The sequence below is a fragment of the Toxorhynchites rutilus genome, chromosome 2 (genome assembly GCF_029784135.1).
Source record: "Toxorhynchites rutilus septentrionalis strain SRP chromosome 2, ASM2978413v1, whole genome shotgun sequence".
Taxonomy (NCBI): domain Eukaryota; kingdom Metazoa; phylum Arthropoda; class Insecta; order Diptera; family Culicidae; genus Toxorhynchites; species Toxorhynchites rutilus.
The window spans coordinates 296,723,631-296,742,857 of NC_073745.1; the positions used below are offsets into that span (position 1 = coordinate 296,723,631).

General features: G+C 38.7%; 1 protein-coding gene across 3 annotated transcripts in view; it reads left to right on the plus strand.

Annotated features, from left to right (window-relative positions):
• The window catches only part of LOC129765416 (uncharacterized), a 121,137-nt gene that overhangs the window by 56,061 nt on the left and 45,849 nt on the right, over positions 1 to 19,227 (plus strand). For all 3 annotated transcript variants that reach the window (XM_055765726.1, XM_055765727.1, XM_055765728.1), the window contains exon 3: positions 12,001 to 12,071. In XM_055765726.1, the coding sequence (XP_055621701.1) occupies positions 12,001 to 12,071 (71 nt within the window). The remainder of the gene's footprint in view (positions 1 to 12,000; positions 12,072 to 19,227) is intronic.

The following is a 19,227-nucleotide window of genomic DNA, read 5'->3' on the forward strand; positions in this document are numbered from 1 at the left end:
AAAAAAACTTGTTATGAATTGCTTTGCAATCGCTGCTTTCCGTCAAAGCTAAGATGTCATAGTTGAGAGTGTATAAGTGAATCATGTCGGACACACTTCGAGTCCAGGATACCTTCTCATAAACGTACCCTGGATAGTTATGGTGTTTATGGTGGTAGAATAGTGAAATAAAGGGTGTGTCACATCAAATTGCATCACGGAAAAAACGCTGTAGAAATTTAATTTTTAGGAATTATATCTTCAGCTTTCGCTTTTAGTCAGATAAGAGTGTATAGATCACGTTGGCCATGCTTCACTGTCAATTTTTCGTAAATTTGGAAAAATGTTGTCGAACGAAAAAGAGCGTCGTGAATTAATCCTGTGCACTCATTTCGAGAATCCGGAGTTGTCACATCGGGACATCGGTAAGATGCTGGGAATCGTCCAATCCACGGTCAGCAGAGTACTAAAACGATACTTCGAGAACCTAACCATCGACCGGAAGGTGAAGAACGGCAAAAATGGATGCTCCGTCAGTGAAAAAGATCACAAGCGCGTAGTTAAGCAGTTTAGACGTGATCCGAGAAATTCGGTCCGGGATGTCGCCAATAAGCTGAATTTGTCAAGTTCATTCGTCCAGCGGACCAAGCAGCGGGAGGGCCTGCGTACATACAAGGTTCAGAAGGCTCCTAACCGCGACGAAAGGCAAAACATGGTGGGGAAGACGCGAGCCCGGAAGCTGTACACCGAAATGCTGACGAAGCCGCATTGCCTGGTAATGGACGACGAAACCTACGTCAAAGCGGACTTTCGTCAGCTGCCGGGCCTGTTGTTCTTCTCCGCAGATGACAAATTCAGCGTTCCGGAGGAGATTCGCAAGCAGAAACTATCCAACTTTGCCAAAAAGTACATGGTGTGGCAAGCGATCTGCTCTTGCGGAAAGCGAAGCGCCCCCTTCGTGATGACCGGCACGGTAAACGGGCAGGTTTACCTTAAGGAGTGCCTACAGAAGCGCTTACTACCACTATTGAAGCAGCACGAGGGCCCGACCATCTTCTGGCCGGATCTCGCTTCGTGCCACTATTCAAAGGACGTGTTGGAGTGGTACGAAGCCAACGAGGTCACCTTCGTGCCAAAGGAAATGAACCCGCCCAACGCGCCGGAGCTTCGCCCAATAGAGAAATATTGGGCGATTATGAAGCAGGCCCTCCGGAAGAACCCAAAAGTTGTCAAATCGGAGGCGGACTTCACGAGAAAATGGATTTCTGTTCAAAAAAACTACAACCTGACGTTGTACAGAACCTTATGGACGGGGTAAAGAGGAAGGTGCGAGCATACGGGCTTGGGCTCGAAGTATGAATAAAAAGAAAATGCCAAAAGTTGTTTAATAATTTTTATTTTACTGTCTAAAATTTTCAAAAGGATCGGTCTACTGGGCGAATTTCTACAACGTTTTTTCCGTGATGCAATTTGATGTGACACACCCTTTATGTTGTTTTAGTTTGGGAAAATAGAAGTGTCACCAATTGATGTTTTGAGTTATGATGAACAAATTATAATTTCCAATAGAATTTCTGTTCTTGATTTCCAAACTTATCCACAATTTTCGTTCTTAGATTCTTTTAATTATGGCGATTTTTGGGTTCTATTTTATTTTTAATTCATTTTAATTTTGGGTTTTATTGGTTTTCAGAGGAGTTGGAATGTTTAATTCAGAAATATAGCATTTGTCCGTTTATTGTGTAGGGGTTCTCCAAGTTACCTTCTAAGGTCACCCTTTGATATCTTTGATATTCTTCTCTCCCACCGTGTTCATACATTTGATTTTGGGCATTTCTTACCTTCAAACGATTAAGAGTTCGCGATTATAGAATCACATCACTTACCGCAGTGAATCCGGATTCTCGACCTTTCCCACTAACAATCATCCCTCCCGTGATAATCGCTAGGGAGTCACGCTGTAGAGGCGACCCTTCTGGCCCTTGAGCGGCGATTATCATACTAACATTCCTTCCCTTTCCTTAGTGACTGCAAGAACGTGACCGGCGTCGTTATTGACAATTTAAAGCTCGAATCACCGAAAATTGCACAACGAGAATGATTTGCTCTTCCCAAGCGTCATTCTGTGTGTTCTTTGTGCATTTTGGTCGGTTCAGGTCAATCACGGAGAGCAACTACGATGCGTACAGTCTACCCAAGCTCAAGCTCAAGCTCAAGCTAAAACTTCAAGCTGATAATAAAAGTAATCATATTAATGATGAAGTTGAAATACGACCAATGATTTAATGGTCTTGTCGCATCAATGATTATTTCACATCTACATTCAGTTTTATTCTATAATCAATGGGATGATTTTCAAGCCTTTATTTTGAATATGTGACTCAAATTTAATAATTCACATACAACTACTATAAACGAAACAACATGGTACTTACGTCAAGCTATGCAAATAAATATCCATCTAAGTGCTCAACTATTTCTATAAATTGATGGTTGCATTTTTCAAATGAGTAAATTTGTAATAAATCACAGAATCTCCTCGCCCCTCCTTGAACAGATTGCATATAGATGTGTCAATGGTCATGGTCATCGATGCGTCATTCTACGGCCGTATTAAGTGACGTGTTACACCATTTATCGTTGATTAGATCCCACAAAATTTCACTATTCCGCGTGCAGAAACTCCCGTGTTGATGCACAGATTCTAAACGAAAATCATCGGACTTTATCTGATCTCATCGACCGATTCTACCGCGAGTTGTATTGGTGCCAAACGGAGCAAAACGAACTTAGAAAATGCACCTTAACCATACCCCGAGTCAACCCACACCGCCAAACCGCGCAATTCTATTATTTGTGCATAAATGGTACCCCACGAGATCTGCTGCAGCAGTCGGTAAGCAGCCGGCGGAGGTGGCACGGATCGATGTGTGTAGAGCGCACCTTCGGAATGCGGTTCCACAACATTGGTTCGGTGGCAGGTTCCTGCGAACCCTCGCCGCCGCCCTCACTTCCCGTGCGTGGTGTGTTGTGCGCGCGTTGTTTTCCTTCTTTTCTCGTGCCATCAAACAAACGTATCTACAGCAGAGAGAGAGCCAAACAAGTTGATCTATGTTGTGGAAGTTTTTGGAGGCTTATCGCATTGCTTTGAAATTCATGTCGCTGCTCTTGTTGTGTGGCTATGGGTATGATTGTCATCATGTTGGTTACGCGCTCGGCAGTGCATGAACACGAGGTGAATGACGATATGAGTGATGAGTCTGCGCGAGTGGATACTTTGGAAAGTTTGATGTGATCGGATTTTCCTCTTCGACTTAGTTTCATGGTAACGATCAGTGAAATTGCTTGAGTGAATTTGAATATATAAGAATTTTTAAATTGTTGTGATTGGTTTAAGCTTGGGTTGGGTGAGCAAATCCTCTACTCAAATTGAATCGGAGTTTTGTGGTTTATGAAGTTTATGCATGATGCGGACATATCATTTATTGGATATATTAACACACAGTTTTTTTTACGTGTAGAGAAGTTATTCAGTTTGTAGTTAGTTACATAACATGGTGTATGATTATGTCTGTAGAAAATTAGTGGATCAGAAGAGGGGTTTGTATCTACAAACTTAGGGAACCTTTCTGACTTTCTCATTAAACCGTGTGACCAATTCAATCATAATAATTTTTTTTCCTTTTTTATTTAATTTGGCTGAGGAGGGTAAAATCACCATCATTTTAAAACTAATGAGCTCATAACTACATAAATATAAACTGATGTCCAATCATCCTATGATTTCAGGAATATATTTTCCATAATAATCAATATTTCCTACTTCGTTGCCTTGTCGATATCATCCGGAACATTGCCCTACATCGACAGGTGATGTAGATTAAGGAAACTGGAGATTGGTTTCCCCAGATCCTGTACTAAATTTACTGTCATCGTACGTAGGATTTTTTCGATATTTTGAAAAATAAAATTTTGGCGAATTTTTTGGTCTCGATTTTTTAGGCAAAAACGCAATTTTTTCAAAAAATGTCGATATTTCGTCAAAAATCAATAATTCGAAAAAATCCTACGTACGATGACAGGAAATTTATTCAAGATCACGTAAAAAAAACAATTGGTTGAAATCGGTCCACTAGAAAAACTTGCAGAACTCCCACCAGTACAAGGTTTTGGCTGCAAGGTTTCAATAAACCGGTTGCAGCTATTCAATTTATTTCTTGTTTGTTTATTAATATATACCTAATAAAACTGTGATGTCAGATTAATCATAGTAATTTCTTTTCTCGTTGAAAAAAATCGCGAAAATCTCATGTTTTTGATGGTCTTCATAGTGTATTAATCCCTTGGTGTTTGTTGGTGTTTGGGTTTCTAAAATAACACTAAAACTCTGAAATCGCCGAAAACGGCTTTAATACGTGTTGCACGGGCTCAATCAATCGTTACTTGCTTCTTTTAGACGGCCAAACTGAGGGAGTGCAAATTGGACCAATCAAAACATGTCATTCAGAATAAAGCAACAAATGCAAATTTCAAATAAAGCATCGAATTCATATTTTATTGTACAGCCCCGTTTTTATTTTGTTAAAGAGCGCAACTGAACAAACAACTGGAGAGCACTGGAAGATTGCAGTTGCCAATGAAACCATCAGAACCGAGTTTTCCAATTGTTCAATAGTGCCATGAAATATAAAATTTTCTTTATAGGAATAGATTGTTAGAATGTGTCCAAATCGCGAAAATCGTTAGAAGAATATTTGATATTAAAAGTATCAAATGTGACCCCCCAAATCGTAATAGTTATACTAATAATGATAATAATCCGGTACACAGAGGAAGTATTGTGATTAAAGGAGAAAATAATCGAATTGATTTTTTTTTTTTTATCTTCGCTTATTTTTCGTCGGCCTATTTCCGCCACTTTAGTGCCAATCACCGACATCAGGGAGGCGACTCCACCTGTTCCTACCTATCAGACTCAACAACTCATGAGCCGGGCCAACTTCTTTTACTTCCGCTCCGAAGGAAGACGTAACCAGAGATTTTTCGCCTCAGAAAATCCCAACGACGCCAGCTGGGATTGAACCCAGGCCGATCGGATTGTGAGGCTGTTACGCTAACCATACAACCACTGGCGCCGTCTAATCGAATTGATAAAAATGAAAGAATTACAACATCTTCAATTAATGCTTTCAAATTTCAAAGATATTGAAATTTCAGTATTATTGACTTCTAAACATATAAATACTTAATAATAATTCAATTTTATTTCTCGCCTAATGGTAGGTGTTTATTATTCTGAAAGATAGAATTATATTATTCGAACTTTTTTCTTTCTTTAAATCAACTAAAAAATACGAATTACACAAATTACAATTTTTATTTCAATTCTGGTTCGGTCTAGAAGGTAAATGAACAAAGCCCGAGTTACGAAAACGTTTGCATCAAACACCATGCGAGAAAAAACAGTATGGGGAAAAAAGTGCAAGATTTTTTTTTCAAGCAAAATGCACTTGAATTTTTTTTAACGACACCTACATTAGAGCTCTAAGCCACAAAAGTAATGATGTTTGTATTTCTACGCGCCTAAAAGCGAGATTCGGTCGTGACTATTTTTATTTATTTCTATTTAAATGCATTTTAACAATTTAATGTTGTCAGTGAATGGTAAGAAAGTTAGATTTTTTTGTATATTTACTATGGTTTCAACACGCGATTCGACCAAAGCTATAGATAATTTCTTCGAAAACACTGGCCTTGCTTCCTTGAGAGAATACGAGAAATTTTGAGTGCTTTATCCAGACGCTGTTATGTCATTACGTTTGTCTGGGTTCCTTCACATTACTCAATTCCTGGTAATGAGAGGGCTGACTCATTGGCAAAGGCAGGTGCAATTGAAGGCGATATTTATCAGCGTCAAATCGCCTTCAATGAATTTTATTCTTTAGTCCGTAAAAATACCATCGCTAACTGGCAACGTAAGTGGAACGAAGATGAATTGGGTCGGTGGCTTCACTCGATTATCTCTAAGGTTAGCCTCAAACCATGGTTCAAAAGTCTGGACTTGAGTCGGGACTATATTCGCACCTTCTCTCGACTCATGTCCAATCACTGTTCGTTAGACGCGCTAATCTTACGTTTTAGTCTTGCCGATGGCAATATCTGTGCTTGTGGCCAAGGTTACCACGACATCGAACACGTTGTTTGGTCGTGCGAGGAGTATCTTGTTGCCAGATCGAATTTAGAAAACTCTCTTCGGGCTAGTGGAAGGCAGCCCAATGTGCCGGTGAGAGATGTGTTGGCTCGGTTAGACCTTAGTTACATGTCCCAAATATATGTCTTCCTAAAAGCTATCGATCTTCGTGTGTGATTGTCCTTATATCCTTATATTCTCCTTTTCCTTTTCCTTCACGAGAAATCAAATCCCTTCTTACTAACAATATAATAAGGTGAAATGTAAATACATATTAGATATAAGATAGGCTTAAGAATTGAGTATGATGAAAGTGAGTGCGAATGTGAGTGTGAACATTGTCAACATATCCTTATATCCCATCCTTTTCCTGAAAAAAAATTTCACCCTTCTAAACTCGAGCAAACCGCGAGTAATCGGTTCTCTACTTCATTAACATTAGAATTAATGAAAAATGTTTATATATACTTGTAACTATACAGATAGGAGTTTGGCTCCTTTAAACTTATGTAACTGAACCTGTAAAAATAAACGATTTAATAATAAAAAAAATGATCCTCTATCACCTCCCGAATGAATTTGTTTTTTTTATATGAGAAAGGTATGTTATGATTTTAAGGGGATAAATTCTTCTTTTAGTTTCAAAAATCCAAAAATATATACATAAAAAACGATAAAAAAAAAGAAATATGTTTTACTCGATTATATACAGGATTCGATTATATACAGTGAAAATAAATTCGAAATTGTATATAATCGAGTCCGCACTGTAATCGAATCCTGTATATAATCGAGACAAAAAAAAATTGTTTTATTGTTTTTTTTGCATTTATTTATTTATTTTTTTATCCAAAATATATATTTTTATTAAGGCTCATATGGCGTCAGTCTAACGGGGCCGGGAGTTCAATATTTTGACAATGTTTGTTTACAACTATATTATTAATATGTAACCGATTACTCGCGGTTGGCTCGAGGTTACTATTACAAGTGTTCTCATAATTGTGATGTTGCAGTCTTCAGTGCTCTGTACGTGTGCCCGACACGGGATACTTCCTATTGGGATGCAGCTGACCGTTAATCAGCAACGCCCCCCTAGTCTGCACCCCATATTTAGCGTGGTGCGTCTTTTTCGACTCGAGGAATCCAGGATAGAATGATCACTAGCCGGCGCAATCATCAGCTCGTGTAGAGCTGTCATGAGCGGTACAACCTTTGGCTCTTGTTGAATCATCAGTGGACTGCACAACCTTCGGCCCGTGTATCTGTAAAGAGTGTGTGTATGTATTGCCGCGACTAAGTAAAAGTTTATCGTTTGGATAGGAGGGATATGAAACGGGGACACAACGAAGGAAACATCATTAAACGTTGACATCGGCGTTTCTGAGGAACAGATATAGGTGGAGCAGAAGATCAGGATCACGGCTACCTAAGACATCCCGGACGGGGATATCCGATTGTCTGCCTTGTGCCCTCAATGCTCTGGAGAGCTGAGAGCGGGCAACATGGAACCGGATACACGACCAGACAACATGCTCGATGTCGTGGTAGCCATCGTCACAATCACATAGATTGCTTGCTGCGAACCAAATGCGATAAAGATGCGCGTTTAGGTTGTAGTTATTGGACATAAGCCGAGTTATCACGCGAATGAAATCACGACCTACATTCAATCCCTTGAACCATACACTCGTCGAGACCTTAGGGATAATCGTGTGTAACCAACGACCGAACTCATCTTCACTCCACATGCGCTGCCAACTAACGAGTGTGTCCTGACGAGGAATGTGAAAAAATTCATTATAGGCAATTTGCCTTTCAAAAAGTGTGCCTTCTGAAGCGCCCACCTTAGCTAGCGAGTCCGCTTTCTCATTCCCCGGAATCGAGCAATGAGAGGGAGCCCATGCTAAGGTAATCTTGAATAATTTTTCGACCAAAACACTCAATAGATGTCTTATTCTTGTTAGGAAATAAGATGAGCGTTTATCAACTTTCATTGAGCGGATTGCCTCTATTGAGCTGAGACTGTCTGAAAAAATAAAATATTGGTCGATGGGCAATGTTTCAATGATCCCTAGTGCGTAGTCTATCGCACCCATACACGGAACAAGGATCTTTGAGTTTGAAAGAGGCACTGGAATTTTCATTGAAGATGCCGAAGCCAGTGGACCCGTTTATGTATGAACCGTCAGTAAAGAACATTTGATCAGATCTAATTTTCCCATATTCTGCCGAAAATATCGACGGAATAGAATCGGAGCGTAGGTGATCTGGGATTCCATGGATTTTTTGTCGCATGGACAGATCAAAAATGACAGAAGAATTGCAAAAGTATGGGAAGCAAACTTGGTTGGAGATGCCTGGTGAAGGGTGCACGTCGTGGGTAAGGTACTCATGGTATAAAGACATAAAACTTGACTGAGGAGTCAGTTGGAGTAGATTTTCGAAGTTATACCAATGGATTCATCATCTTGCACCGGATGAGAAATCTGTAGGAACCGAAGAGTAAGCGGGGGTACTCCTGCCAAGACTTCGAGACTCATCGTATGTGTCGAATGCAAACACCCCATGGCTATACGCAAGCAACGATATTGTATCCTCTCCAGCTTGAGAATATGAATCCTGGCAGCTGATCGGAAGCAAAAACTGCCATATTCTAACACTGATAATATCGTTGTTTTGTATAACTGAATGAGGTCTCCTGGATGGGCACCCCACCATGTTCCGGTAATTGTTTGGAGAAAATTGATTCTTTGCTGGCATTTCTGTTTCAAATACGCAATGTGTCTCCCCCAGGTACACTTAGGATCAAAATATACACCTAGGTATTTGAAAAACATAGAGTGTTGGATCGTTTTGCCGGATAGGTGAAGCTGGAATTGGGCGGGTTCGTGCTTCATAGAAAAAACGACCATTTCAGTTTTCTCCGTAGAGAATTCGATACCCAGCTTAAGGGCCCACGTGTACAGATTGTTCATGGTATCTTGCAACGACTTTTGCAGAACGACGGGATTACTACCCGTGATGGAAATGACTCCATCGTCTGCAAGTTGTCTCAGCGTGCAGTCTCTAGTTAGACAATCATCCATATCATTGACGTAAAAACTGTACAAGAGGGGGCTTAGGCAGGAGCCTTGCGGTAGGTCCATAAAACTGTAACGAGAAGATTTCCAGCTGCCATGAGAGAAAATCATGTGCTTTTCTGACAGTAAATTGTACAGGAAATAATTGAGAATTGGTGAAAGTCCACGATTATGAAGCTTCTCTGAAATAATTTCCATGAAAACTTAATCGAATGCCCCTTTGATATCGAGAAAAACGGAAGCCATTTGTTGTTTGCGAGCAAATGCGATTTGGATTTCAGAAGATAGCAGCGCGAGACAATCATTCGTCCCTTTACCTCGGCGGAAGCCAAACTGCGTATTTGACAGCAAATTGTTCGTTTCGACCCACTTGTCCAAACGAAGTAGAATTTTTTGTTTTTTGAATATGAAAGTTTTATTTTTTGAATATAAAAGATTCTCAGATTCTCTCAGAAGGTAATAAAAGATAATATTTGATGAAAAAAATCCTTCTACGTATATGTTCGAATTTCAATAATGACAGAGTTTTAGAACTTTTTTTTGTTTCGGACTCTGTTGCCTCAAACTTGCTCTACATTACAAGGCACGCTACGGAAGACGATTTTGTTGCTTTCATTTGAAAGATGGGAAAATTTAGTACAGGATTTAGTAATGGAACATCTAAATTAGTGGATATTAATAACATTTTGGAAGTGAAAAATTTAAAAGTTAATAATTTTAATGTGTTATTATTAATTTCATCCTAAAAATGTATATTAAACTAGATTGTTTCTATCAATTAAATTGAAGCTCTCTAACCGCTCTACAATTTGTTCTTTGATACCCAATTTCTATCTTTCTTAATTTAGCTGCAATATCGATATAAACAATTCCTGGTGAAAATTCAAGCAAAATCTTCAAAAATCACGATTTTTATCCCACTGTACATGTAATAGCCACTTAAATTACACCTTGATGTTGAAAGGTTACATTTAATCTCGAAATAAGTTATATTTGAAATATAAAAAAAAATATTTTTTTCCAAATTGTATATAATCGAGTTCAAAATTGTATATAAGAGAATCACATTTAATCGAGTCTGACCTGTAATCGAATCACCTATAATCGAGTCTGCATATAATCGAGTCTAAACACGTTAAGTCGCATACGAAAAATATGGGGAAAATTAAAATTAAAATAAATAGGGAAACGACAATGAACTTTTCGTCTGGCCCACGTTGGTCCCAGCGCATCGATGGTCTTTTCTAAACATAATTTTCTAACTTCGTTGTTGTCGTTGCTAGTGCCGACACTCTCCTAAAGAAAAGTCTACTGTCGGTCTGATTAGACCGGCGCGAAAATAAAGGAGAAATTCAGTGTCAATCCCCAAAGATCGACGTGGGATTTAACGTCTTATTGCGAGCACGGAGAAAAACAAACCTTAATCTCCTTCCTCATACCAGATTGGGTGACTTGAGCGCCGCTTTCGATTCAAGAACAGTAGCAAAAAACATTGCCTCACGTTCTTGGGCAGAGAAGAACGTTTCAATCCGAAGTTGGTTAATTAATCATTAGCTGCCGAGTGCGGTCGTTAATGGTTGGTTCTGTCGATGGTGTTTGAAGTTAACCGACTTCACCAATTAGCAAGCATTAGATTATCCACGATTGAGATGACAGCTACCGTCATCGCATTATGCCAAATGAGCTCAAACTCAACTCAAAATGATAACGTCTTGATTGCGAGTGCTTAGCACTCGCTATAAACCGTAAATCACCCCGAGTGTCATTAGTCTTCGTGTAATTATAAAGTGTGAATCGACCTCCGGATCAGCATAATAGCGCCCAAGTATTTGTACTGAGCACCCAGAGCATAAACGGAAGGTTGCGAATCTATGTCAGTACTTGCTAAACAACAGCAGCTGAACAAAAGCGCGGAGGCGTGCACGATCGGAAGCCAACACCATAAATCCGGCATCGACGCATCGGCGGAATCTTCACTGACCTAGACCTGCGCGTACGCCTCAACCACTGATCGCAATACGTTCCGCCCCCGAAAAGTGGGATGACTCGCAATTAAATGTGCAGTGCCAGCGATGGATCTAAACTATGCGCAATTGGATTTGTTTCAGAAGACCTTGGCCGTACACCCGTTGCTACCGTAGATGCCGAACGCCGCATCAGGTCGAGAGAGGATCGGGACCGCGATTAATGAGGTTTCACAAAGCAAACAAATGCCGGTGAATGTTTGTTAGGCTAAGTTAAGCTATGTTACCCACGTTAGGTAGGAGTTAAAAAAGTTATTGTACGAGCGTGATGAAATCGTTTTATTACCGGTGGTAAATTTATGCGATTAGCGTGCCTTCGGATCGTTTTATGTGCAATTTTTATTTTCCATCCACTGCCAGTGTTACTGTTACTGCATTGCTGATTTGCTTTTGACTGGTTTCTAGCGAGGACCACCTTTATCGCAACCATACTTTTAATTAGATGCGATTTATTAATTGCTAAAAAAAACAACTTATAACTATTTACATCGATTCTCAAAAAGCGTATTGATGAATAATAATATATGAGCGCATCCGAGATTTTCAACGTTTGCTATGTGGGAAGACTGCTTCATCATTTACAACCACTATTCCTCACAACCAGTCTATGTATAGAAAAACGGCTAAATTACCTATAATCGTATGCAAAAATCAAATATAAGCAGAAAAAAAACACAATTATTTCATCATCCCAATTCACTGTGTTTATTTTTAATTTTTTCAGGTTCATTGAAGACGTCATTCCTGGCCGGAAGTACCTTCAACGTTTCGTGGCATCTGGCGTATCCGCATCGGGTAAGCACACACGCAGACACACATATAAGCATAAACGCCCGATTTGAGGCATTATTTATATTTGGTTCTGCCCCTAATTTTTTTTTCAAAGGAAGCGAAAATGTGTGCTCAAAAATAGATTGAAAGCGAAACAATATTGCATAAAACGGTGCGCATATGATCGATCGTGGAGCCCATGATTGCTTTTGAAGCATCACGCAATCTAATTCGTCTGAATGGGGGTTTATTTTTCGGTAATTATGATGAGTTTTAATTGTGTTACAATTAATCCATTCTTCAATTAACGCTGTCTCAAACATTCGGCTTTGTGGAGTTCTCGGCGCGCGACGGAAATTAATTCAATGGTGGTTTCTGTCAGGACTAATTTGCCTGACCGAATTGTATCCATTCAAAGTTCAGTTTGATGATTTTTGGAAAAATTCATGTTGATCGTCACAACTTTTCAAAGTCATACAGATCATCCGCAGTTTCATAGAGCGATTTAATGCCGAATACGCAAAAACACCCTCTGATCCGACCATTTGCAGCTTTTTGATTACCTCGTAGATACGGTGGCTATTGAAAAATTACAATTTTCTTCATATTTATTTAATTTTTTTATATACATCGGCAAATCGTTAGGCCGATACCTAATAAAATGCATGAAAAACTAGCTTTCCAATTGTCTTAGAAACCACCTCCTACTATCCTAACCTAGATTTTTTTCGCTGCAAAGATTGAATAGGGATACCATCTATCCTGATTTAGCAGAACATGTCCATATTCTAGCATTTGTTCTGATTTTTATAAGAAACTAGCTGACCCGGCAAACTAAGTCCCGCCCAAAATTTATTTTTCGTTATCACATCCACGTTTTCTTACTAAGCGCAAGTCCAATCGCAGAACTGTTTATTGATTGATCTTCTAATCTACCCTTTAAAATTATTTTTACTACAAAAGTTCAGTTTATCTACCAAAACTCGACATTATAATATCAGATTATTTTCAGACACAATTCTCGTGCAAGATTTTTCATCCACTTGTAAATAACATGTTTCTCCGTTACATGGAATAAATGTTTGATACAGAAAATATGATAGAATGAAGACAGCCCTAAATCTGACAATTCCTTTCTCGAGTTTTGCTCTTATCAACACATTCGGCGATCCATTTTTATTTATACAGCCATTCCATGCCAAACCGATATAGTGGTTCTCAGATTTTCGTCAAAAGTGGTAGTTTTTTCTTTATCGCAAATAATTAGACCCCTATTTTTTTATTTTTTCGTCAGGGTGACCATTTCCATTTTAGGGTGGTCCGAAAAATCTATCTTGACTAAAAATTACTTTTTTCAAAAATTCATAACTTTCGAACCACTGGACCAATTCAGATGTTCGACATATGAAATTAAAGCTAATTAACTTGTCTTTTTTGAAAAAAACACTACAGTTGCAAAACATTTTAATTTTGTTTTCGTTATCATTGATTGTATTTGTTTTTTATAGTTTTCATGGTTTTGGGACCAAAGGCGCTATATTTTTTTATATTTCAGCTTTTTCTGGAAGTTGAGAATTTTTCACATAACATATGTCGAAACCAGGGAGGCGTTTTTTTGTTTTTGAGTTATGATTTTTCAAAGTTAACCGATGACCAAAAACAGTTTTCTTTTTATCCCAAAAATGACTTTTTTCAAAAATTTATTATTATTGAAATACTGGACCGATTCAGATGATCGATATATCAAATTAAAACCTACTAGCTAGCCTTTTTTGAAAAAATCGGTTAACTTCGAAAAATCACAACTCAAAACAGAAAAAAAACGCCTCTCTGGCTTCGACATATGTTATGTGAAAAATCATCAGCTTTCCATAAAAAATATTAAAAAATATAGCGCCTTTGCTCCCGAGGCCATGAAAACTATAAAAAACAAATACAATTAATAATAACGAAAACATAGTCTAAATTTTCTGCAACTGTAGTATTTTTCCAAAAAGATCAGCTAATTGGCTTTAATGTAATATGTCGAACATCAGAATTGGTCCAGTCGTTAGAAAGTTGTGAATTTAAAAAAAAATCATTTTTGGCAAAAATGCGAAAAATTGATTTTTCGGACTACCCTAAAATGGAAATGGTCACCTTAACAAAATAAAAAATAAAAAAAATATGGATCTAATGTTTTGCAATAAAGAACAAAACTACCACTTTTCACGAAAATCTTCAAACCACTATATCGGTTTGGCATGGAATGGCTGTATATTTCGCACTCGAATGGCCATTTTTTCGCACTCGACAAAAAAATTAGAGGAACAGAATGCGAAGTCGGAAATTTTAAATGATTCTTGACATGCTGTAACTTCGTGAAAAATAAACGCATATCGATGGGAGACGCATCATTTTGAAGCTACAACTTCTTCTTCTGTAGAAGCATTGTACCACTGCGACCATTAGTTTGATCTATTGGGGTGCACTCTAGTTTACTATATGCGCTGTCAGTTCGTTCCAACACTCAGGGAATAAGTGATAGTCGCACTAGTACTTTGCATCTCCCCCCAAAAAGGTATGACTTCTTTTAAGAAATTCTTTACCTTTTTTGATTCAGCAGACCATATCTCGTTAGGCATAAGAATGTCCTTTCCAAGGATCCGCAGTCTTTGCTGAATCAATACAGTGCAATGTTCCGAAGTATCAGCATCAAAATTGCAGAATCGACATACAGTGACTCAAATCCGAAATCGTACTCCACAATGCAGGTCTCTTTTCCCTTGTTTTGAAAGCCGAAAACGAGCTTTCGGAACATTCTATTTAGATAAAGTCATAGTGTCATATGAGAGTTAAAAGGTTTGCTATCTGTTTTTAAAACAATGGTTTTTATATCTCTAAAAATGGCGATTGTATGTGCTGAAGTGGTTTTCAAAATCGTTATTTTAAGAAATTTCATGGTTTCTAAATATTCTTACACAGATAACTTCCTCAGATTTTTATTGGGATTGATGTCGGAAGATTGTGGAGGAATATCAATAACTTTTGAGTAATTGTAATGTAACCATGTGCGAACCTTATATGTCTTGTGCTCTGGGTCACTGTCCTGGCAAAACTGGTATTCTCGATTCCATCACATTTTGTTGACACTTTGCTTCATACTTTCTTTCAGGATGTTCAAGTAAACATTCTGATCCAATACGCCATCGATGAGAACCAAATTGCTCATACATGCACTCTCATACCATCCCTCCACCACCACCATGCTTAAACGTTGCTTTCAGATTTTTTTACGTTTAATTCAACGTTGGCTTTCTCCATATAGAACCCATCTATGGAAATAACATCTTACCAGTAAGACATTGATTTGTTTCATGCTGTTTGAAATAATCAGTCTGGTGTTACAGATTTTTTTTTTGCTCAGAAACGGTTTGTCCGTCTGTGCTCGGGCATTCAAGTTGCCCTTCCTAGGCACATCACAAACTTTATGTGTGCTCAATTTGGTTTTTATCGATGGAGTAATGGATCAGAATGTTTACTTGAACATCCTGAATGGAAATATGAAGCAAAGTGTCAACAAAATGTGATGGAATCGAGGATTCGAGTTTTGGCAAGAAAATGACCCAGAGCTAACGACATATAAAGTTCGCACATGGTTACATTACAATTACTCAAAAGTTATTTATATTCCTCCACAACCAACCTTCCACAACGATTGATATCCCAGTAAAAAACTGAGGAAGTTATCTGTGCAGAAAAATTTAGAAACCATGAAACAATTTGAAAACTACTTGATGAAAAAACTTATAAATATTCCTTTCGAATACACCAAAACACTCGTAGATAAGGCCAAAGACAGCTAAAGATAGTTTCAATGAACAAGGGATACCATACTGATGACGGAATTCGGAAATTGGCCAACACCTTCGAAATCGAGTAGAGATTTCAACCAGCGTACGATTATGAGTTTGAGTCAATTTTCATACATTAGCACATACAATCGCCATTTTTAGAGATATAAAAATCATTATTCTGAAAACAGATAGAAAACCTTTTAACTCTCATATGACACTATAACTTTATCTAAATAGAATGTTCCGAAAGCTTATTTTCGACTTTCAAAAGAAGGGAAAAGAGATCTGCATTGTGGAGTACGAATTCGGATTTGAGTCACTGTATATCATCCGTTATTTTCCCAATTTTTTTTGAGGTGATACCTGCTCGGACAATGTCCGGTCTATAGCCCAGTCAACATACTCAGATCGGCTATATTCAAGCTAAGTAGGCTGCGTGTTATTCTATTACAAGGTGTAATGAATAATATTGATTGTCGTGATGATGATAGAGCTCTCCAGTTGGCTTCAATCATCGATGTTTTCCAGGATTTGAGCTTGGATTTCAGACAGGATACAGATAATCCGCAAAATGGCTCAGGTCCGCGAATTTAGTTGAAGATCCTAATCTTGCTAGATCGGCTTTTTCATTACCTTCTATACCGCAGTGACCAGGCACCCAGTATAGATTAACTTCGTTAGTTACAGCTAGTTTTTTAAAGGAAAGAATACATTCCCAAACTTACTTTGACTGACAAGTATATGCTTTCAATGCGTTTAGAGCTGCCTGGCTATCTGAGAAAATACAGATACTGGCATACCTGTATTTCCTAGCCAAACAAGTGTTCGTACATGTTAGAATAGCATGTATTTCTGCTTGAAAAACTGTTAGCCACTGTCCCATTGGAATTGAGACATCTATCCCTGGTCCAGTAATCCCAGCTCCTGTAGATTTTCCGATTTTTTTTTCGGTGTAAAACACGAGTGGTCCCGGACGAGTTATAGGACCACCTTGTACCCATACGCTGCGATTGAATTCAATCACTTTGAAAGGAACGCTGAATTTAGTGTCTGTTTCCATCCATTCTTCGTTTATGATTAATATAGGGTTTAGTTGAAAATCTTTCAGGATTCGCAAGTGCCCCTTGAGATCTCCTTGTTGGAATTGTTTCGTACGTTTAACCCTTTCGTTACGAGCGTCGTCTATAGACGATATACGCGCGACGTCCTGTGTGTACGAGTGGCGTCTTTAGACGACTTGAAATTCATACTGCTCTTCGATCACACAAGCGCAATGTCCATACTTTGCGGCGCAATTCTCCGTACAGGGGTAGCACTTCAGCAGAGCACACTGCCGTAATGAAAGGGTTAAGCCTGAGAGCACCTTTTTCCGCTTCAAGTTGCACATATTGGTGCAGGGGTAGAAGGTATAAAAAAGCATCTAGGGCTTTGGAGGGTGTGCTGGGCATTGCTCCTGTAATTCATAGGCATGCCAGACGTTGTAGTTTATCAAGCTTTTTCTGAGCTGATATTTGTGTTGTTTTAGGCCACCACACTAACGAAGCATAACTTAACCTGAGTCTCACAATTGCCGAGTATATCCAGTGAATCATTCTCGGTTTTAGACCCCATTTTTTCTGAATATACTACTACAAGCCCAAAGAGCAATTTGGGCTTTAGAAATAGCATACTCTAGGTGGTCGTTCCAGTTTAGCTTTCAGGTCAAGTATGACACCTAAATAATTCGTTCGTTTGGAATGCTCCAATTGTACACTTCCCAATCTAAGATTTGCAATCTTGTACTTTCTTTTCCTGGTGAATAGAATTATGACTGTTTAGAAGGATTGACGCTGAGTCCTTCCAGTTTGCACCATTTGAGTGTGTAGCTTAGGCCTGTTTGCATTCTGTTGGAAATAGTATGCTCACATATACCCCTAACTAAGATAGTTGTGTCATCGGCTAATCCAATGACTTCGTACCCCTGGTTAGTCAGATAGTTGACAAGATCATCAACAACAAGAGACCACAGCAAAGGAGACAGAACTCCTCATTGAGGGCAGCCTCTTGTTGGTTTCGTCGTTAGAGTTGATCCTCCTAATTTGGCTTTTATCATTCGGTTGGTTAACTAGCATGTATCCAGTTGGAGATGCACATGTCAAAACCACATTTATTCATAGCTCTACTTATAGAATTGTGTGAAGCTTTATCAAATGCTCCCTCAATATCAAAGAAAGCTGTAAGTGAGATTTCTCTAGCGTCTAAAGACTTCTTTATTTATGAACTTAACGTGTTAAGCGCTGTTTCAGTTGATTTATTCGCTTGATAGGCAAATTGAAATTTGTTTAATGGTCTCCTGTTCAAATATGATTATCTGATATGGAGGTCAATAATCTTTTCCATCGTTTTTAAGATGACAGATGTTAGACTAATTGGTCTATACGCTTTGAGAGTCGTCCTGTCGCGATTATCAGCCTTGTGAATAAATATAACCCGGACTTCTCGCCATTTGCTAGGAATGTAGCCTAGTATCATGCTAGCCTTAAACATCTCTGCCAGATGAGGGACAGTGATATCCTTGCTTTTTTGTAACAGCACTGGATAAATCCCATCCGGTCCTGGAGATTTAAAGGGCTTTAAAGAATTCACTGCCCATTCAACCCTTGACTTCGTAAAGACCGCCCTAGCCACTTCTTTAGCTCTATTCTCATCTCTGATTGGACAAGATTGGGCTGTATTGAAGACCTGTGCGTTTCCCGAAGTCATTTGGATTGATCCTGGGAAGTGTGTTTGTAAACCGGTTTGTAAATCGGTTGTAAACTGTCCATTTTCATTTTTTAGACTACAAAGTCCATTGTTATGATCCTTAGAGAGGGCTTTATGGAGTCTTGCTACAGCAGGTACAATTGCCAGATTATTGTGCGATGGCTTTTGTTTTGCTTCACTATGCAAACCAAAAATCACAATTTATTGTGGCACACTTCACTTATTTCTGTCGCCTCTCTCACGTAATGTGAAAGCGCGAGAAAATCGTGTACGTACCTGCTGTGAGTTAAACTTGTTTAATTCACTAAGAAATCGATAAAACTTTCACGAGCTGTATAGGCACTACAGAACACTATGGAAGCAAAGTTGCCAATGCTACAACTTTCAGGTATTAGAAAATTTTTTGTACATATTTTTATCTTGGCGTGTGTGCCCAAGCGTGTGAGCCCAAGCCCGTATGCTCGCACCTTTCTCTTTACCCCGTCCATAAGGTTCTGTACAACGTCAGGTTGTATTTTTTTTTTTTAACAGAAATCCATTTTCTCTTGAAGTCCGCCTCCGATTTGACAACTTTTGGGTTCTTTCGGAGGGCCTGCTTCATA